The 14,178-nt window shown below is 43.9% G+C and overlaps 2 protein-coding genes across 2 annotated transcripts; one reads left to right on the forward strand and one right to left on the reverse strand.

The window, feature by feature from the left end:
• Positions 1-5,728: 5,728 nt before the first annotated feature.
• On the reverse strand, positions 5,729-7,808 carry LOC103710876 (ABC transporter G family member 8-like). The gene has a single exon (XM_008796789.5). It carries the CDS (start codon positions 7,653-7,655, stop codon positions 5,865-5,867), a length of 1,791 nt encoding a protein of 596 aa, XP_008795011.3. The 5' UTR covers positions 7,656-7,808; the 3' UTR covers positions 5,729-5,864.
• A 4,609-nt stretch (positions 7,809-12,417) lies between these two features.
• LOC103718557 (late embryogenesis abundant protein At1g64065-like) lies at positions 12,418-13,801 on the forward strand. The gene has a single exon (XM_008807433.5). The coding sequence runs from the start codon at positions 12,820-12,822 to the stop codon at positions 13,492-13,494; it is 675 nt and encodes a 224-aa protein (XP_008805655.3). The 5' UTR covers positions 12,418-12,819; the 3' UTR covers positions 13,495-13,801.
• Positions 13,802-14,178: the final 377 nt, after the last annotated feature.

Genomic DNA, 14,178 nt, shown 5'->3' on the forward strand with positions numbered 1-14,178 from the left:
GCTCGAGGAGGACCTCAGCGTGGGCCGCGAGGTTGATAATAAAAAATAATAATAGATTGATTTTGGAAGGTATGGAAAAAGATTAAAATTTTTTTCTTCTAAAATGTGGTTCAAGAGATGCATACAAAAATTGAAAAGAAAAATACCTTTTCTTACGGAAGGGAGTCTGACGGTTAGGGTTCTTGGCTCCAACAGATTTTTAGGTTTATAAAGGGACAAACTGTGTAATTATGTTATTTTAATATAGGCATTTTTGTCAAAAATATAGCTTTTCCGAAAAAGCTGAAACAGCTTCCTCCCAAAAGCTCCAAATTGGAGCTTCCTCCCAAAAGCTGTTTTCAGCTTCCCGCAAAAGCTGAAACAGCTTTTTGAAAAATTTACCAAACACAGTTTTTCATCTAAAAGTACTTTTGGAGGGCCAGAAAGTGCTTTCTGGCCCTCCAAAAGCTCCCCCAAACAGGGCCTAAGCAATTTCGCCTTGCCCACCCATAGGTGGTCTTCAGAGTAGACAGCAACAAAGGAAACCACCCAATCCACAGCTCCATTGGCATCTTTGAAGACATGCCTCGTCTAAATCACCATCATGTAACAAACTATGGCCCAGATGTCTCTCAGCAGCGGGTGGTAATCGCCAACCCCACCTGAGGCCTGTAGGATTTACCCAATGATTGTCGCAGAGTCACCCCCCATGAGGACCTCTCGCCCTAGCAAAGCAAAGCATCCGAATATAGCTCAATTCAGACCAAGCTGCTCTCAGCTCCGCCGCTGGCACCGAGGTGTCAAACAAGTGGCAGCCCCCGGCCGTGATCACCCTAGAATTCGGACCCCTGATAACGAAGTCCGCACCTCCACTCCTGCCGCCCTGCAAGACGCATTCATCGAAGTTAACCTTGAGGAAACTCGGGAATGGGGGCTCCACGAGCAGATGTAGAGCCCTAGATGTCTCGACCTGTCAAAGATCTATCCGAACAGATCACCTGAGAGGTCTCCACTGCCAGCATTCGCGCTCTCTCAACCGCCACCCCAGGTGGGGGGCTCATCTCGCCAAAGGTCTATGAATTCCTCGCCAGCCAGGTCTGATAGGTAGTGTAGGCCGCTCGCACTACCTCAGGTCTGGACTGCGAGACCCCAGCCAAGCATCAGAGTATCTGGAGAAAGGACATCGCGTGATGCTAGAAGTCCACAAGGAAACTTGCCCGCCTCCAGATCCTCCTGGCTCGGTAGCATTGGAAGATAGCATAGTCCAGCGACTCATCAGTCTGACACTCAGGGCACTGAGGGCGGATACCCATTCCCTTCGCACACAGCAGTAGTCTCGTCGATAGCCTATCTCAAGCGACCTTCTAGAGAAATAAGGTCACTTTGGGGGTGGATACCCCAAACCGCCAGATCCAGCTGAGATCTACCTCCAACTACCTTCCGCCCTAGACAACACAGCAAGTGTCAGCCACTTTGACTCTGGACCTGCAGGACGAGCTCCACATCCTGACATCGGGGCAAGGGTACCCTGGAGCTGGGAGTGACCGAATCGCTTCCGCAAGTGGCTCCCCAAACAACTGATCGATCCGATAGGTATCCCAGCCTGCACGATCAGGGAGAAGAAGGTCGCACACCATGAATTCCTTCTCGGCCTCAACACTAACTAGGATCAGCTAACGCCTCAACGGGAGCTCCTCCACCCATACGTCCCCTACCACATGGAGACTCAACATTGTTTCCCTTTATTCACATCCTGTGAATGGAATTCCGAATGAACTTGCGAATTGGAGTTATCCTGCTTGTCTTCTTTAACCGGCCTCCATGAATTAAAGTATTGAGAGCGTGGCAGCTTTCTAGCGGACAAGATTTATCTGCAATAGTTTTTATGTCATTGGCTTATTTCTTGCCGCTTATTCTTCATTAGTGTATATATATATATATATATATATATATTTGTCTATGTATATGTGTATATGTATATGTATATGTATATGTGTCTATGTATATGCATATATGTATATGTATATATGTATATATGTATATGTATATGTATATATGTATATGTATATGTATATATGTATATGTATATATATATGTATATATGTATATATGTATATATGTATATGTATATGTATATATATGTATAGATATATATATATATACACAAATTTAAAATTTTTTGCGGTGTGCTACTTGTACTGCAGAATATTGTGCAGCACTTGATGGCTGCTAGAAGATAGATGGCTACCAAATAAAATAAAAAACTCGCTATTGCTGCCTCCACTAGATCAGCTTAAGGCTGGACCACCTTTCTGAGCAAACTCACAACAACCACCATACATTCTCAATACCTTCAAGGCACCATTGTTGACACGTCTTCCTCTCTACCAGCAGAATTTCCTTTCATTGTTCAAAGATGTGCTGTTGGTGCCTTCGCTGTGTAGAAAGAAATAAAATAATAATAATAAAAATTATAGCTAGCTGCAATCGGTTACCTATCAAATATTTCCCAGAATAACTTCTATAAATTAAAATATTTCCCACAATATTTTGATTTGTGCTTGGTCCATGATGCACATGAGATGCAAAAGAGTATGTTTAAGGTGACACGTACACGTGCATGAATCAATCATAAAAGGTCGGTCGTGCACTACGAACATCTCTAAATCAAGTTTGGAAAGACCGAGTCCAACGGACATACCGAGTTTCGGATTCTCCCCAACACCAGAAAAGATACCGAGTCCACCTAAATTTCCAACGCCGTTTTCCCCAACAAATTCGGCACACGAATATTACAGAACAGATGGCAGAGCAACACTGGTTCCCACTCTACATCTGGGTAGCTTTGTACCCAGGGGATTCCAGGTGCCCCACTGCCAGCTATCTCCGGACATGCAAGTGGAGAGAGGCCACGACTCACGGGATGCAGGAAGTTCCCAAAATCCAAAGCCCGTGAGCGGGGCCGCCACGGATCCCAAGGAACCATCCAAACCATCCGACACCCCCGCACCAACCGCTCCACGACGAATGACACCTCGGATTTCCGACTTTCCCTCCTTCGGATGTCAACGCGAACGGAGATCCAAATATTTAATCCATCACCAAATCAAATAAAATATTGTTGATTAAAATTAAATAGGAATAGTTTTGATAGTAATCCATGCCTTCTCATTTTGTTGATTCTTTGATTCGGAATCTGTTACGGGAGAACTTAGCCACCACGCCCCACGTGACCGGCACGCGCGCCCAGGAAGACTACGGCTGCCCCTTGATCCAGCAATCCGACCTCGGGTCGGATATCTTCAGCTCCGCAGCCCGACCTCGAGTCGGCTGCCCCTTGATCCAGCAATCCGACCTCAGGTCGGATATCTTCAGCTCCGCAGCCCGACCCCGAGTCGGCTGCCCCTTGATCCAGCGATCCGACCTCGGGTCGGATATCTTCAGCTCCGCAGCCCGACCCCGAGTCGGCTGCCCCTTGATCCAGCAATCTAACCCCGAGTCGAACATCTTCAGCTCCGCAGCCCGACTCCGAGTCGGCTGCCCATTGATCCAGCAATCCGACCCCGAGTCGGCAATCTCTCGACAACAACAGACTGTTCCTCTGAGGCACGCCGCGGCCCCCTGCTCCACTACTCCCTGCAACGGCCGTATCCGGCGCTGCCCCACGATCCCCTGTAACAGCCGTACAAAGCGGAGCTCCACTATGCCCTGCCATGGCTGTACCCAGCGCTGCCCCACGACGCCCTGTAACGGCCATGTCAGTGGCAGCCCCATCGTGCCACACGATGACGAATCCCCGGAAAAACCCCCCAGCCTGATATATATGAGGCTGGGGGGGAAGGGGGAGGGTAAGATATATCTTCCAGAGTATCATCTCACCTGCTACCTTCTCCTTCTCCTTCTCCTTTAATCTCCTCTGACTTGATCGTCGGAGGGCCCCCACTACCCCGGTGGTGGTGCGAGGCTTGCTTGCAGGTTTCACGGCGGAGGGCGGAGCGCAACCAAAGCAACTCAAAGGAAACCCCGTTCACACCGCTGTGCCAATCGTTCTCGGTTTGGACCACCAGCAACAGAACCGAACTCGATACCGGATCCGAAGTCCAATAATTTTAATATTTAATAACCTTGATACCCTTTATATTTAGTATCAATCCAAAATTCTACTCAAGATATTTGAAAAAAAAATTCAAAACGAATAAAAAATTTAAATAGTTTGCGGTTTTTAGGTTTCAATTTTAGTTTTGATTTTGAAGAATGGTGGTGGAAGTAAGGCATCCCTATGGCTTCTTCCTATTTGCATTCAAGATGAGAAGGTCGCTAGTGGAAGTAAGATATATGAGCTTGCAAAATAGCAACGTAGGATTTTGGGTAATATAATTTCCACGCCTATAGCCATGGACCAAATTACTAATTATTTCAATTGTATCTCGAAGCGATGAAGCTGAATAAAATTGGTTAACCATTTGACCAGGCAATTCTACAATCACATAATCCAGGTGTTGGTTCATGTAGGTACTCAGAAGAACTCTTCTACTTGCCATTTGTCTTTCTAGAGTATCGGTCAATGGAGAAGTTTGCATATCCTATATGACTCCTTAACTAGCCATTTGTCTTCCTAAAATATATCTCACTATTAGCTAAATTAGATAATAACTCCGAATCCTCCACGTTGCATGTTTTGCACCGAAAAAAGTTGTGTATACTTTAATAGCCACTATATTGTTCATCTCAGAAATGAAGAGCTATTTTTTTCCCCTCAATTCTATGGGCTACACTTATACTAGAATAGTGTGAGCAGCCGTTGTATCAAAAACAAAAATATATGAAAAGCTATAATTCATACTTAAAGAAGAGTATGTATCAATTTATTCTATGATGTAAGTTCTACAACTTATACATGAACAATCTGGATTCTGCTCTAAACAAAAAAACTTCCATAGCTAACTTTTTATTGGATAATATTGAAAATTTAACTTATTTATTTTGCTCAATGTGTACGAAAAATTATTTACTAAATAGTGAAAATAAAATAACATTATTTAATTAAAAGATTTCCACCATCTACGAGAAATATTTTTAGTAAAAATTGGGAGAGAGAGAAAGCAGAGGAGGGAGTACGCTGAAGTTCTCTGAAAAAAACACTGGCTGATGTGATAGTCGTACCTGCAGCCATCTCGTCGTGCAAGCGGACCCCTAATCCTTTGTGGGCACCGCATTTTTAAAGAATTTTTTCATAAACATCTTTCTAAAAATTCAAATTTAAGTAAATACTTTATTAAAATTTATATTTATTTTTAATTTTCATAAAATACTGTTATTTTACAAATGATCTTGATATAACGGTTTTCTAATACCATTAATAAAAATCATTTTTATTTTAATTAAAAATAACATAAAATTTTAAAATTACTTTTTTTATTCTCTATTTTGATCGTCTTATAATTTTTTTTTACGTATCTATCTATTAAAAATATTTTAGTTATTATAATTTAAAACTATTAATTTTTTTAACGGCATTAATGATGTAGGTACATATACAAAAATAAGAATAAAAATAAAAGTAAAATAGCAAAATAAGTGTTGTACGAGGGTATACATGTAAATATCAAATTTGGAATGATATTCATATAAAATTTGTTATTTAGAAGGATATTAATGTAAAAATCTTTTCAAATTATAAACTACATTTCATGAACAGTACTATAAAAGTAAAAGTAACAAAAGAAAAACCCTAAAGGGGAGCTCGATCTCCATCAGGACATCCGGAAGAGCTGAAATTAAAAAGAAGCAACTTAATAATTATAAGCAATGGACACACAACACCCTGGCTTTTATTGCATCAGCGGCCGATCCCTCCTCCATCCGCATTAGCTTACGAATTACGATCATTTCCTGGCTCTGGAGGCCCTCCTGGTGAGCACGATCCAGTAGAGCGAGCGGTAGGAGACAAAGAAGCCGAAGAGAACCCAGAGGTTGGCCCACCTCTGCCCCTTCCTCAGGCCCCTTCTCTCCAGGACGTCCCTCCCCGTCACCGCGCACTCCCCTCCCTCTCCCCACCCGAAGCACCGCCCTCCGTCCGCGCATCCAAACTCGTTGGCCAGCAGCGCGTCCAGCGAGTACTTATACGGCGACAGGTAGTGCACGAACAGCCAGTACTCGGGCATGCTCTCCTTCGCTATGAAGTAGCCCGAGAAGAGGAAAAAACCAGCTAAAGAGATGGTCACCAGCGACGTCCCGGCGATGTAGTTGGGTGCAAGAGAGCTCATGAGCAGGACGAAGGAGTTGGCGGTGAGCACCACGGCCCAGACGATGAGGACGAAGCAGGCGAAGGCGGTCCAGGAGGCGCAGAGGCCGACGAGGAAGTAGACGGCGACGCAGTAGAGGAGCGCGATGGCCAGGAGGTAGGGGAGGAAGACGAGGGTGTTGGCGGCGAGGTGGGAGGAGAGGCGGTAGAGCCCCGAGGAGGTCTCGCGGAGGAGGATGGGCCGCTCCACCACGAAGATGGGGAGGGTCTCGGTGGTGGAGGAGAGGAGGAAGGTGAGGGTGAAGGCGAAGAAGCCCAGCCGCTTGTGCACGCCCTCCTCGTCGTAGCCGACGTGAATGTAGATGCTTCCCAGAAGAAGTCCGACACCGAGAGCTTCGAGGGTGTTGGTCAGAAGAAGCTGTTTGGTCCGGTAGATGATCTTCAAGAAGCGGTTGTAAAGAGCGAGAATTTCGCGAGCCCGAGAGCTTGTGTAAGGGATCTCTTCAATCTTGGCGGCGGCGGCGGCTTTCCTTTCGTCAGCGTAAGAGTTAGAGAGAGGAGCAGCGGTGGCGGGATGGGGGAGTTGGTGGAGGACTTCCAAGGCGTACTCGAGGGGGTTGAGAGGAGGGGGAACGGAGAAATTGGAGTCGAGGAGGAAGCTGTCGAGGGAGGAGAGGGTGCCGTGGTGGAGGACAGAGCCCTTGGAGAGGAGGAGGAGGGAGTCGAGGGCGGAGAGCAGGCGGCAGCTGGGCTGGTGGATGGAGAGGACAACCGTGGTGGAGCGGGAGGCGGCGACGGAACGGAGCGACTGGAGGACGAGGAGGGCGTTAGCGCTGTCGAGGCCGGAGGTGGGCTCGTCGAGGAGCAGGACGCCGGGGTCGCGGAGGAGGGAGAGGCCAATGGAGATGCGGCGGCGCTCGCCACCGGAAAGGGCACCGGAGAGGCGGGTGGAACCGAGGTGGGAGAGGCGGAGGTCCGCGAGGAGGGCCGCTACTGCAGCGGGGACGGCGGAAGGGTCCGGAAGTAGGAGGCGGGCGGCGAAGGCGAAGGTCTCGGAAACGGTGAGGAGGGGGAGGGAGGCGTCGTGCTGCGGGACGTGGGCCGAGAGGCGGCGGAAGCTCGGGGGGTGGAGTGGGGCAGAGTTCACGAGGAGGCGGCCGCTGGTGGGGGCGGTGCGGGCGGCGAGAATGTCGAGAAGGGTGGACTTGCCGGCGCCGCTGGGCCCCACGATGGCCAAGATCTCGCCGGGCCGTGCGGTGAAGGAGACGTCGCGGAGGATGTACGTCGGCGGCGGTGCCGGCCTGCATGTTTTCAACAGGTGTTTGAGTGAAGAAGAGGTAGGCTTGGCGTAGAAGATGGAGCATGCTGTCAACTCGTAGGCCTTGGCCTCTGGATTTGGCGGAGGCGGTGGCGGTGGGGATTGATCGGCCATGGGAACGGTGGTGGTCGGAGGTGGAGAGAGGGAGCCGGTGGTCGTGGGAGGCGGGTAAGGAGGAAGTAATGGGACTGGGTGTGAGTTGGCTCTACTACCATGCTACTTGGATGCAAGTGGAACTGGGTGGGATAATGGAAGTGGAGGGAGAAGAAAAATAATGGCTAAAGGATGCTCACATGCGTTTCTTGGGTTCTGTTTGTTTCTTTCGCACGAAAAAATGATTCGCCTTTCGGACGTCAACCGTTGGATCGCTCAATGTCCGCTCCGAGATCTGCGCAGACGGATCGGAGAGAGTTCGAATGCTTTGAGATGTGTACAATATGCGATCCAACGGTTCCTTCCTTCGTGCGAAAAATACAACCCGAGCCCGTGTTTCTGACTGACGACATTGTTGAACCACTGAAGAAAGAACACGACTCGTTACAGGCCGTTGCAGCGGTTATATGACAAGCTACTCGGATGCTGAAGTTTTGGAAGGAAAATAAATAAACAAAATTCCAACTTTAAGTGAATTTGTTATTAAACAAATTAAAATTTGGACAGATAAAGGCCATATAGACAAAATCAAATAGTTCATTACTTTGTTAGGACTTAATTTGATGCGGTTTAGAACAGATTGACTCGAGCATGACTAGCTTACATTATTCATAAGAACATAAAACTAAGGGTCCTTGTAAGAAAGTTAATGTACACTTCATTTCTCAAAAATATTAATCCATATCAAATTCTTTTTAATTAAAAAATAATTAAAACATGTTCTTAATGTGGCAAGGTAATCGGCTTGAGGATAATAACCATGTATGACCATTGAAATTTTTCTCTAGCAGCATGATGGAGACAGACGACTATCTATTCGTACAATTTACGATCAGCATATTATCTTCTATGTGGTATTGTAGCACTATTGCTATTATGGTACTTTGATACATTCAAAAACTAGAGCATGAACGCTCTGTTGTGGTTTGCACTATAGAGTGCCGTGGAATCCTCAATGGTTTCTATCGAAAGATGGATGGCTATCAAACAAAACAATCTTATATGCCATACACGATACATCGTTATTGATAACCATTCATCTTTTGATGCCCGTTCTGGATCATAAAACTACTGTTAGGAACCTTTGTGCTGTGCGGCAACATGCTTGAAGGTAGATGCAAGAAATTGAACAAAATGAGAGGCTGCAAAATCATGATCATATAGACGTTGAATTTGACACAAGCTAATGATAGAGGCATGCAGAGCACGTAGCAAGTTTGTTTCTTTGATAACCAGCCATGTTAACGTTGATGCTTATCAGGATTGTACCTGAAAGACTAAGTACATGATGTCCCGTTAAACCACCAATCTATACACAAATTTTTAGGCAATATGACGTGTTACTGGGCTTCTTTAAAAGACCATATCACGTGTCCTTTGTCCTCTCGGCCCGTGGGACCACGGCAGCCCTTCCGAGGGCATGTGCTTGGGTTTGGATATAGTCCTTGAATTCACGGGACGTGACGAAGGGTCAGGCTATGATTCCTACCGCTTATACCAATACCAAGCAAGTCACGAGATTGCTGTAGCAATTTGCCTGCTCAAAATGACTCTAGTCTTTATCTGACTTAACATGATACTACTATTCAAAATCCAAGGCAACTCTAGTATTGTATTCTTTTCAATATTCATTTCAATATTTACTTTTATTTTTGATAAGTACCTTATTGTCCATCTTACCTTGGATTTCAAGCAATCCAATGCATCCGCATCATTGGTTAGCGTATCTTTTATGTAAAGGAAGGGTTCAACTTTTTTTGTGTATGAATCTACAATTGGATCACTAGCCGATGCTTTGAGATCTATGTAGGCAGATGAGCGGTAGAATTCGAAGTTCTTTGAGAGCCGTGTAATAGATGATTTAATAGGAATTCATGAATTTTTCTTTCGTGCAAAAGATGCAACCCCTGTCCAGTGCCATCAAGCAAGCTTCTTGGCCTTGGCAGATAGTTTCATACTTTGCAAATATGCTTTTATGTTGGCTATTTTTTTCTTTCTTTCTTTTTTATATTCGAAAAAAAAACTTCTTCCAATCTTATTTTAGAAAGAGAAGAAACACTTATACTATTCAAAAACGAGAATTGCTCCGAAAGAAAAGATAAAAAGAGAATTGTTTTCATCACGAGAACGGAGAGCTTTTAATTGAATGAGAATTCGAGCCATTTATGTTTCCTCACATGTGTAACATGAAATGAAATCATTAGCGTTCGGATTGCTAATGGGCTCGATCTGGTGAGTGCAAATTAGAGTTTTCAATAGTAGAAGCCCAAGGCCTGTCCCGAGCTATTGAAGAATCTGGCCCACAGGATCGTTAGTAGCAGTACTTCATAATATCCTTTTATCCGGCCTAGAATTGTGACTCGGCGTCCTCCATAACTTCATTCGTTACGTATGAGGTGAACTATAAGAACTTAGCTTGCTGTCGGGCATCTGAAAAATACGGATTTATATAACAATTATTGGTCAAGTTAAGCAAAAGAAAATTATGAATCTGATATGATAGCACGACCAAAGTATAATATATATATATATATATATATATATATATATATATATGAGAAAACAATTTGACACCAACAGTCAAGCTAATTTCTAAGATTATTTGATAGTTTCAGCCTAAATAGCCAACTAACTACTAAATGCTACTATGCTAAGGTTAAGTGTGCTTTCAAAGTTATCTCACGATGTCCAGGTCATCCTTGGCCAACCATTAGCTTAAGTGTGCTGCAGCTAAACCTAACTTGCTTTGATTACATAAACTCAAGGCAACTAGCTCTTACATTTCCCTTAATTTTCAAACTGTCAGCACCACTGGATTTCTTGACTTACAATGCCCGGGCATTAAAGGCTGGATACAAAGTCCAAACTACGCACGCTGGCATTAGACATTATGCGTTCTATGATTTAGATGTTGATATGTTAACAAATAGATACATGTAATCTAAATCAGATTTTACATTCATATAATAATAAAAATAGAACCGTTAACCTCACTATATTTCTCAAATCAGCTAACGAATCCAACCTACGACTTTAGTGGTCACAATACCATCATTCATTGACGATACGGGCCAACGTCCAATAGAAAAAAAAAAAAAAAAACCCATCCAGCAGAAGAAAAAAGAGAACCCAAACCGAATCACTCAGCCTATTTGGAGGAGCTGTTGGAAGTAGAACTTTTGAAAGTAGAGCTGTTGGAAGTAGAATTGTATGAAGTAGAGCTTTTATAAAAAGTTGTTTGCTGTTTAGTAATTACATTTCTAAAGTGCTGTGACACGTTAACATTGTTTGGTAAACAAACTGAGAAAGTACTTTTGTATAACAAAATGACTATAAAGGAGATTACTAGTATTATACAACAGAGCATAATAAAATATAATATATAATAATACATAAAAATATGATATAGTAAAATATTAATGTAATGTAATATAATATTACTATAATATAATACTATAACATTGTGTACTATAGAATAATAATTTAATATAATATTAAATTATTTAACATAACATATCAATGTATTATGATATAATGTAATATAATATTATATTTATAGTATAATATAGTAATAAATGTATAAAATATTATAATTATTAGTGTAAATTCATTTTTCATCCTTTTGATGATTATTTATCTCTCTAACAAATTTTCTAGCTAGATGATAAAATTGGTTAAATAATTATTAATATTTTTATTTATTTATTTATTTATTCCCTCCTCCATGTTTCCTCCTTGCCCTCGGATCGGGATGTCGCTAGATTTGGGCACTCTTGTGGCCTGATGATCGCCGCCGTCCTTGCTCATGCTGGGTTCTACCTCTGGTATTCTCCGTCGGCGCCTCTCCTCGCCGGACTTCGGCGTTGAGAAAAAGGAGGAGATAGAGAGGGAGAGAGAGAGAGAGAGGGGATGGTGAGAGAGGAAGAGGTGGTGGGATGGAGGATTTTGGGAGGAAAAAGAAATTTTTAAATAAGAGGTACTTTGGTCAAAAAAACAACTTCCGATAAAGCTGAAAAGAATGTTTTTGGAAAGCTCCAAAATAAAGCTTCTCCTAAAAAGCTGTTTGGAAAAGCTAAACAGCTTTCCGAAATTTTTACTAAACATCTTTTTACATCCAAAAATACTTTTGAAGGGTCAGAAAGTACTTTTTTGCCCTTCAAAAGTGCTCCCAAACGGGCCTCACTACAAGTAGTAATAAACCCCACCGTCTTTTCGTCACATCCCCCACCAAATAATAGAGTTCCCACTGCCGCCGCCGCCATGCTCGCCGATCACGAGCACATCACCCCACCCCCACCGCCGCCGCCGACCGCCCCACCAGCGACGAGGACGACCCCTACGCCACCACCCCGACTCCCCTCCTCCCGCCGCCTCATCTGCTGCATCTCCTGCACTGCCCTCGTCGTCATCAACATCGCCATCGTCCTCGCCATCATCGCCCTCACCGTCTACAAGGTCAAGGACCCGATCATGACGATGAAATATATATATATATATATATATATTATTTTTGTAAGAATTTCTATTAATTATAATTATAGATTTATTTGCTTAGTTAGGTAATATATTGCTAACAATCCAAAAAAGTGTTTGGTTTATTTTTTTTGTTAGTAATATATAATTTAATAAATCATTCTAAAAATGTAATAATTTGTTTAATTTCCAAGAGATTTATCATACCTCCATTTGGACTCCTTAAGGAGTAATTTCCAGATCCCATTTAAATGAAAAATTAGAAAATTAGTTAATACATAATAATTAATTCATTGAATTGACTTATTAGATCTCAATCAATTATTCTAATAAGGTAATAAATCATATAATTTATTGAATTAATATTTTATATCTCAATTACAATAATTGACTTGCTACCACAAAATTAGTAATCAATTATTCTAATAAGATAATAAATCTTATAATTCATTGAATAGCATTTTAGATTTCAATTACAATAATTGTTTTGTTGTCACAAAATTAATAATTAATTATTGAATTAATATTTTAGATTACAATTATAATAGTAGGGTAAACCCCACCATCTCTTCGTCGTATTCCCCACCAAATAATAGAGTTCCCACCGCCCTCCCTGCCCCAGGACCCAGCCATCGCCATCGCCGCCGCCGCCATGCCCGCCGATCGCGAGCACATCACCCCCCTCGCCACCGCCGCCGCCGACCGCCCCACCAGCGACGAGGAGGACCCCTACGCCACTTCCCCGACTCCCCTCTCCTGCCGCCGCCGCCGCCGCCGCCTCATCTGCTGCGTCTCCTGCACTGCCCTTGTCGTCGTCGCCATCGCCGTCGTCCTCGCCATCATCGCCCTCACCGTCTACAAGGTAAAGGACCCGGTCATGACGATGAACTCCGTCTACGTCAAGAACCTGAACATCAACCTCACCTCCCCCCACGCCGCCAACATGACGGTGGTCGCCGACGTCTCCGTGAAGAACCCGAACGCCGCCTCGTTCCGCTTCGGGGAGAGCACCACCGCCCTCTACTATCGGGCGCGGGAGATCGGGGTGGCGTACGGGCCTCCCGGGACGGCCGGGGCCCGCAAGATGTTCCGGCTCAACGTGACGGTCGACGTGATGGCCGACCGGCTTCTCGCCGATCCGGATCTGCTCGTTGATCTGGTGGGGGGAAAGCTGGATTTGACCACGTCGACCAAAGTCGGTGGCCGAGCGAAGATTTTTCTGATCATCAAACACCATGCGGACGTGATGATGAACTGCAGCATGACGCTGGCCGTCTCCAACCAATCGATTTTGGCTCAGAGTTGCACCCAGCGCGTGTGGCTATGATTTATGATCATTTTGGCACAGATTTTAAACTTATAGATTTGAAATAAAAATATTTTGATATGTCCTAGCTAAGAGATAGCAAGATGCTGCCCCTGTTTGCTAAGAACAAGAGGAGATACAGTATCAAAGAAGAATAAGGTTGTGATGAGAACACAACAAGGAGAAGGAGGAGACTGTGTTGTTTCAGTTAGACAAAATGGATTGGCCTCGTTCTTCTCAGAACAAGGGTGAGGCCTTTCTCTAGAGAAACGGTCGACCATTTTGCTTCCTCCAAATCTCCTAACAAGCTGCTGAAATCAGCCGCTCACCTTCCCTCCTCTCCAGCTTAATTTGATTCTTCCTTCTCCACTCGGTCGCCCTCTTAGATGCAATTGAATGTTTAAAGTGATCCAAAGGCTTTTAGCAAACGGACATCTAACAAACAAGTGGTCGACCAATTCCGTTCTGGATCCACACAATACACAACCTCTATCTATGTTGAGAGGAGGGCTTCAACATATTGGTCGGATATGGTTATACGTATAAATTTGCAAAATTTGTGCTTCTATGCCTATGCTTTTCTTGTTTCTTGTTCCCTTTTTTTAATAAAAAAGGTGCTTGACTTATACACCATGTAGCTAAATATCATCTTCACAGTCATTATGCGTTATTCCGGATGGTAACGGTGCATATTGATACGGAACC

This window comes from Phoenix dactylifera, chromosome 5 (genome assembly GCF_051530095.1).
Source record: "Phoenix dactylifera cultivar Ajwa chromosome 5, Ajwa_hap1_PhDact_Kaust_v1.1, whole genome shotgun sequence".
NCBI lineage: Eukaryota > Viridiplantae > Streptophyta > Magnoliopsida > Arecales > Arecaceae > Phoenix > Phoenix dactylifera.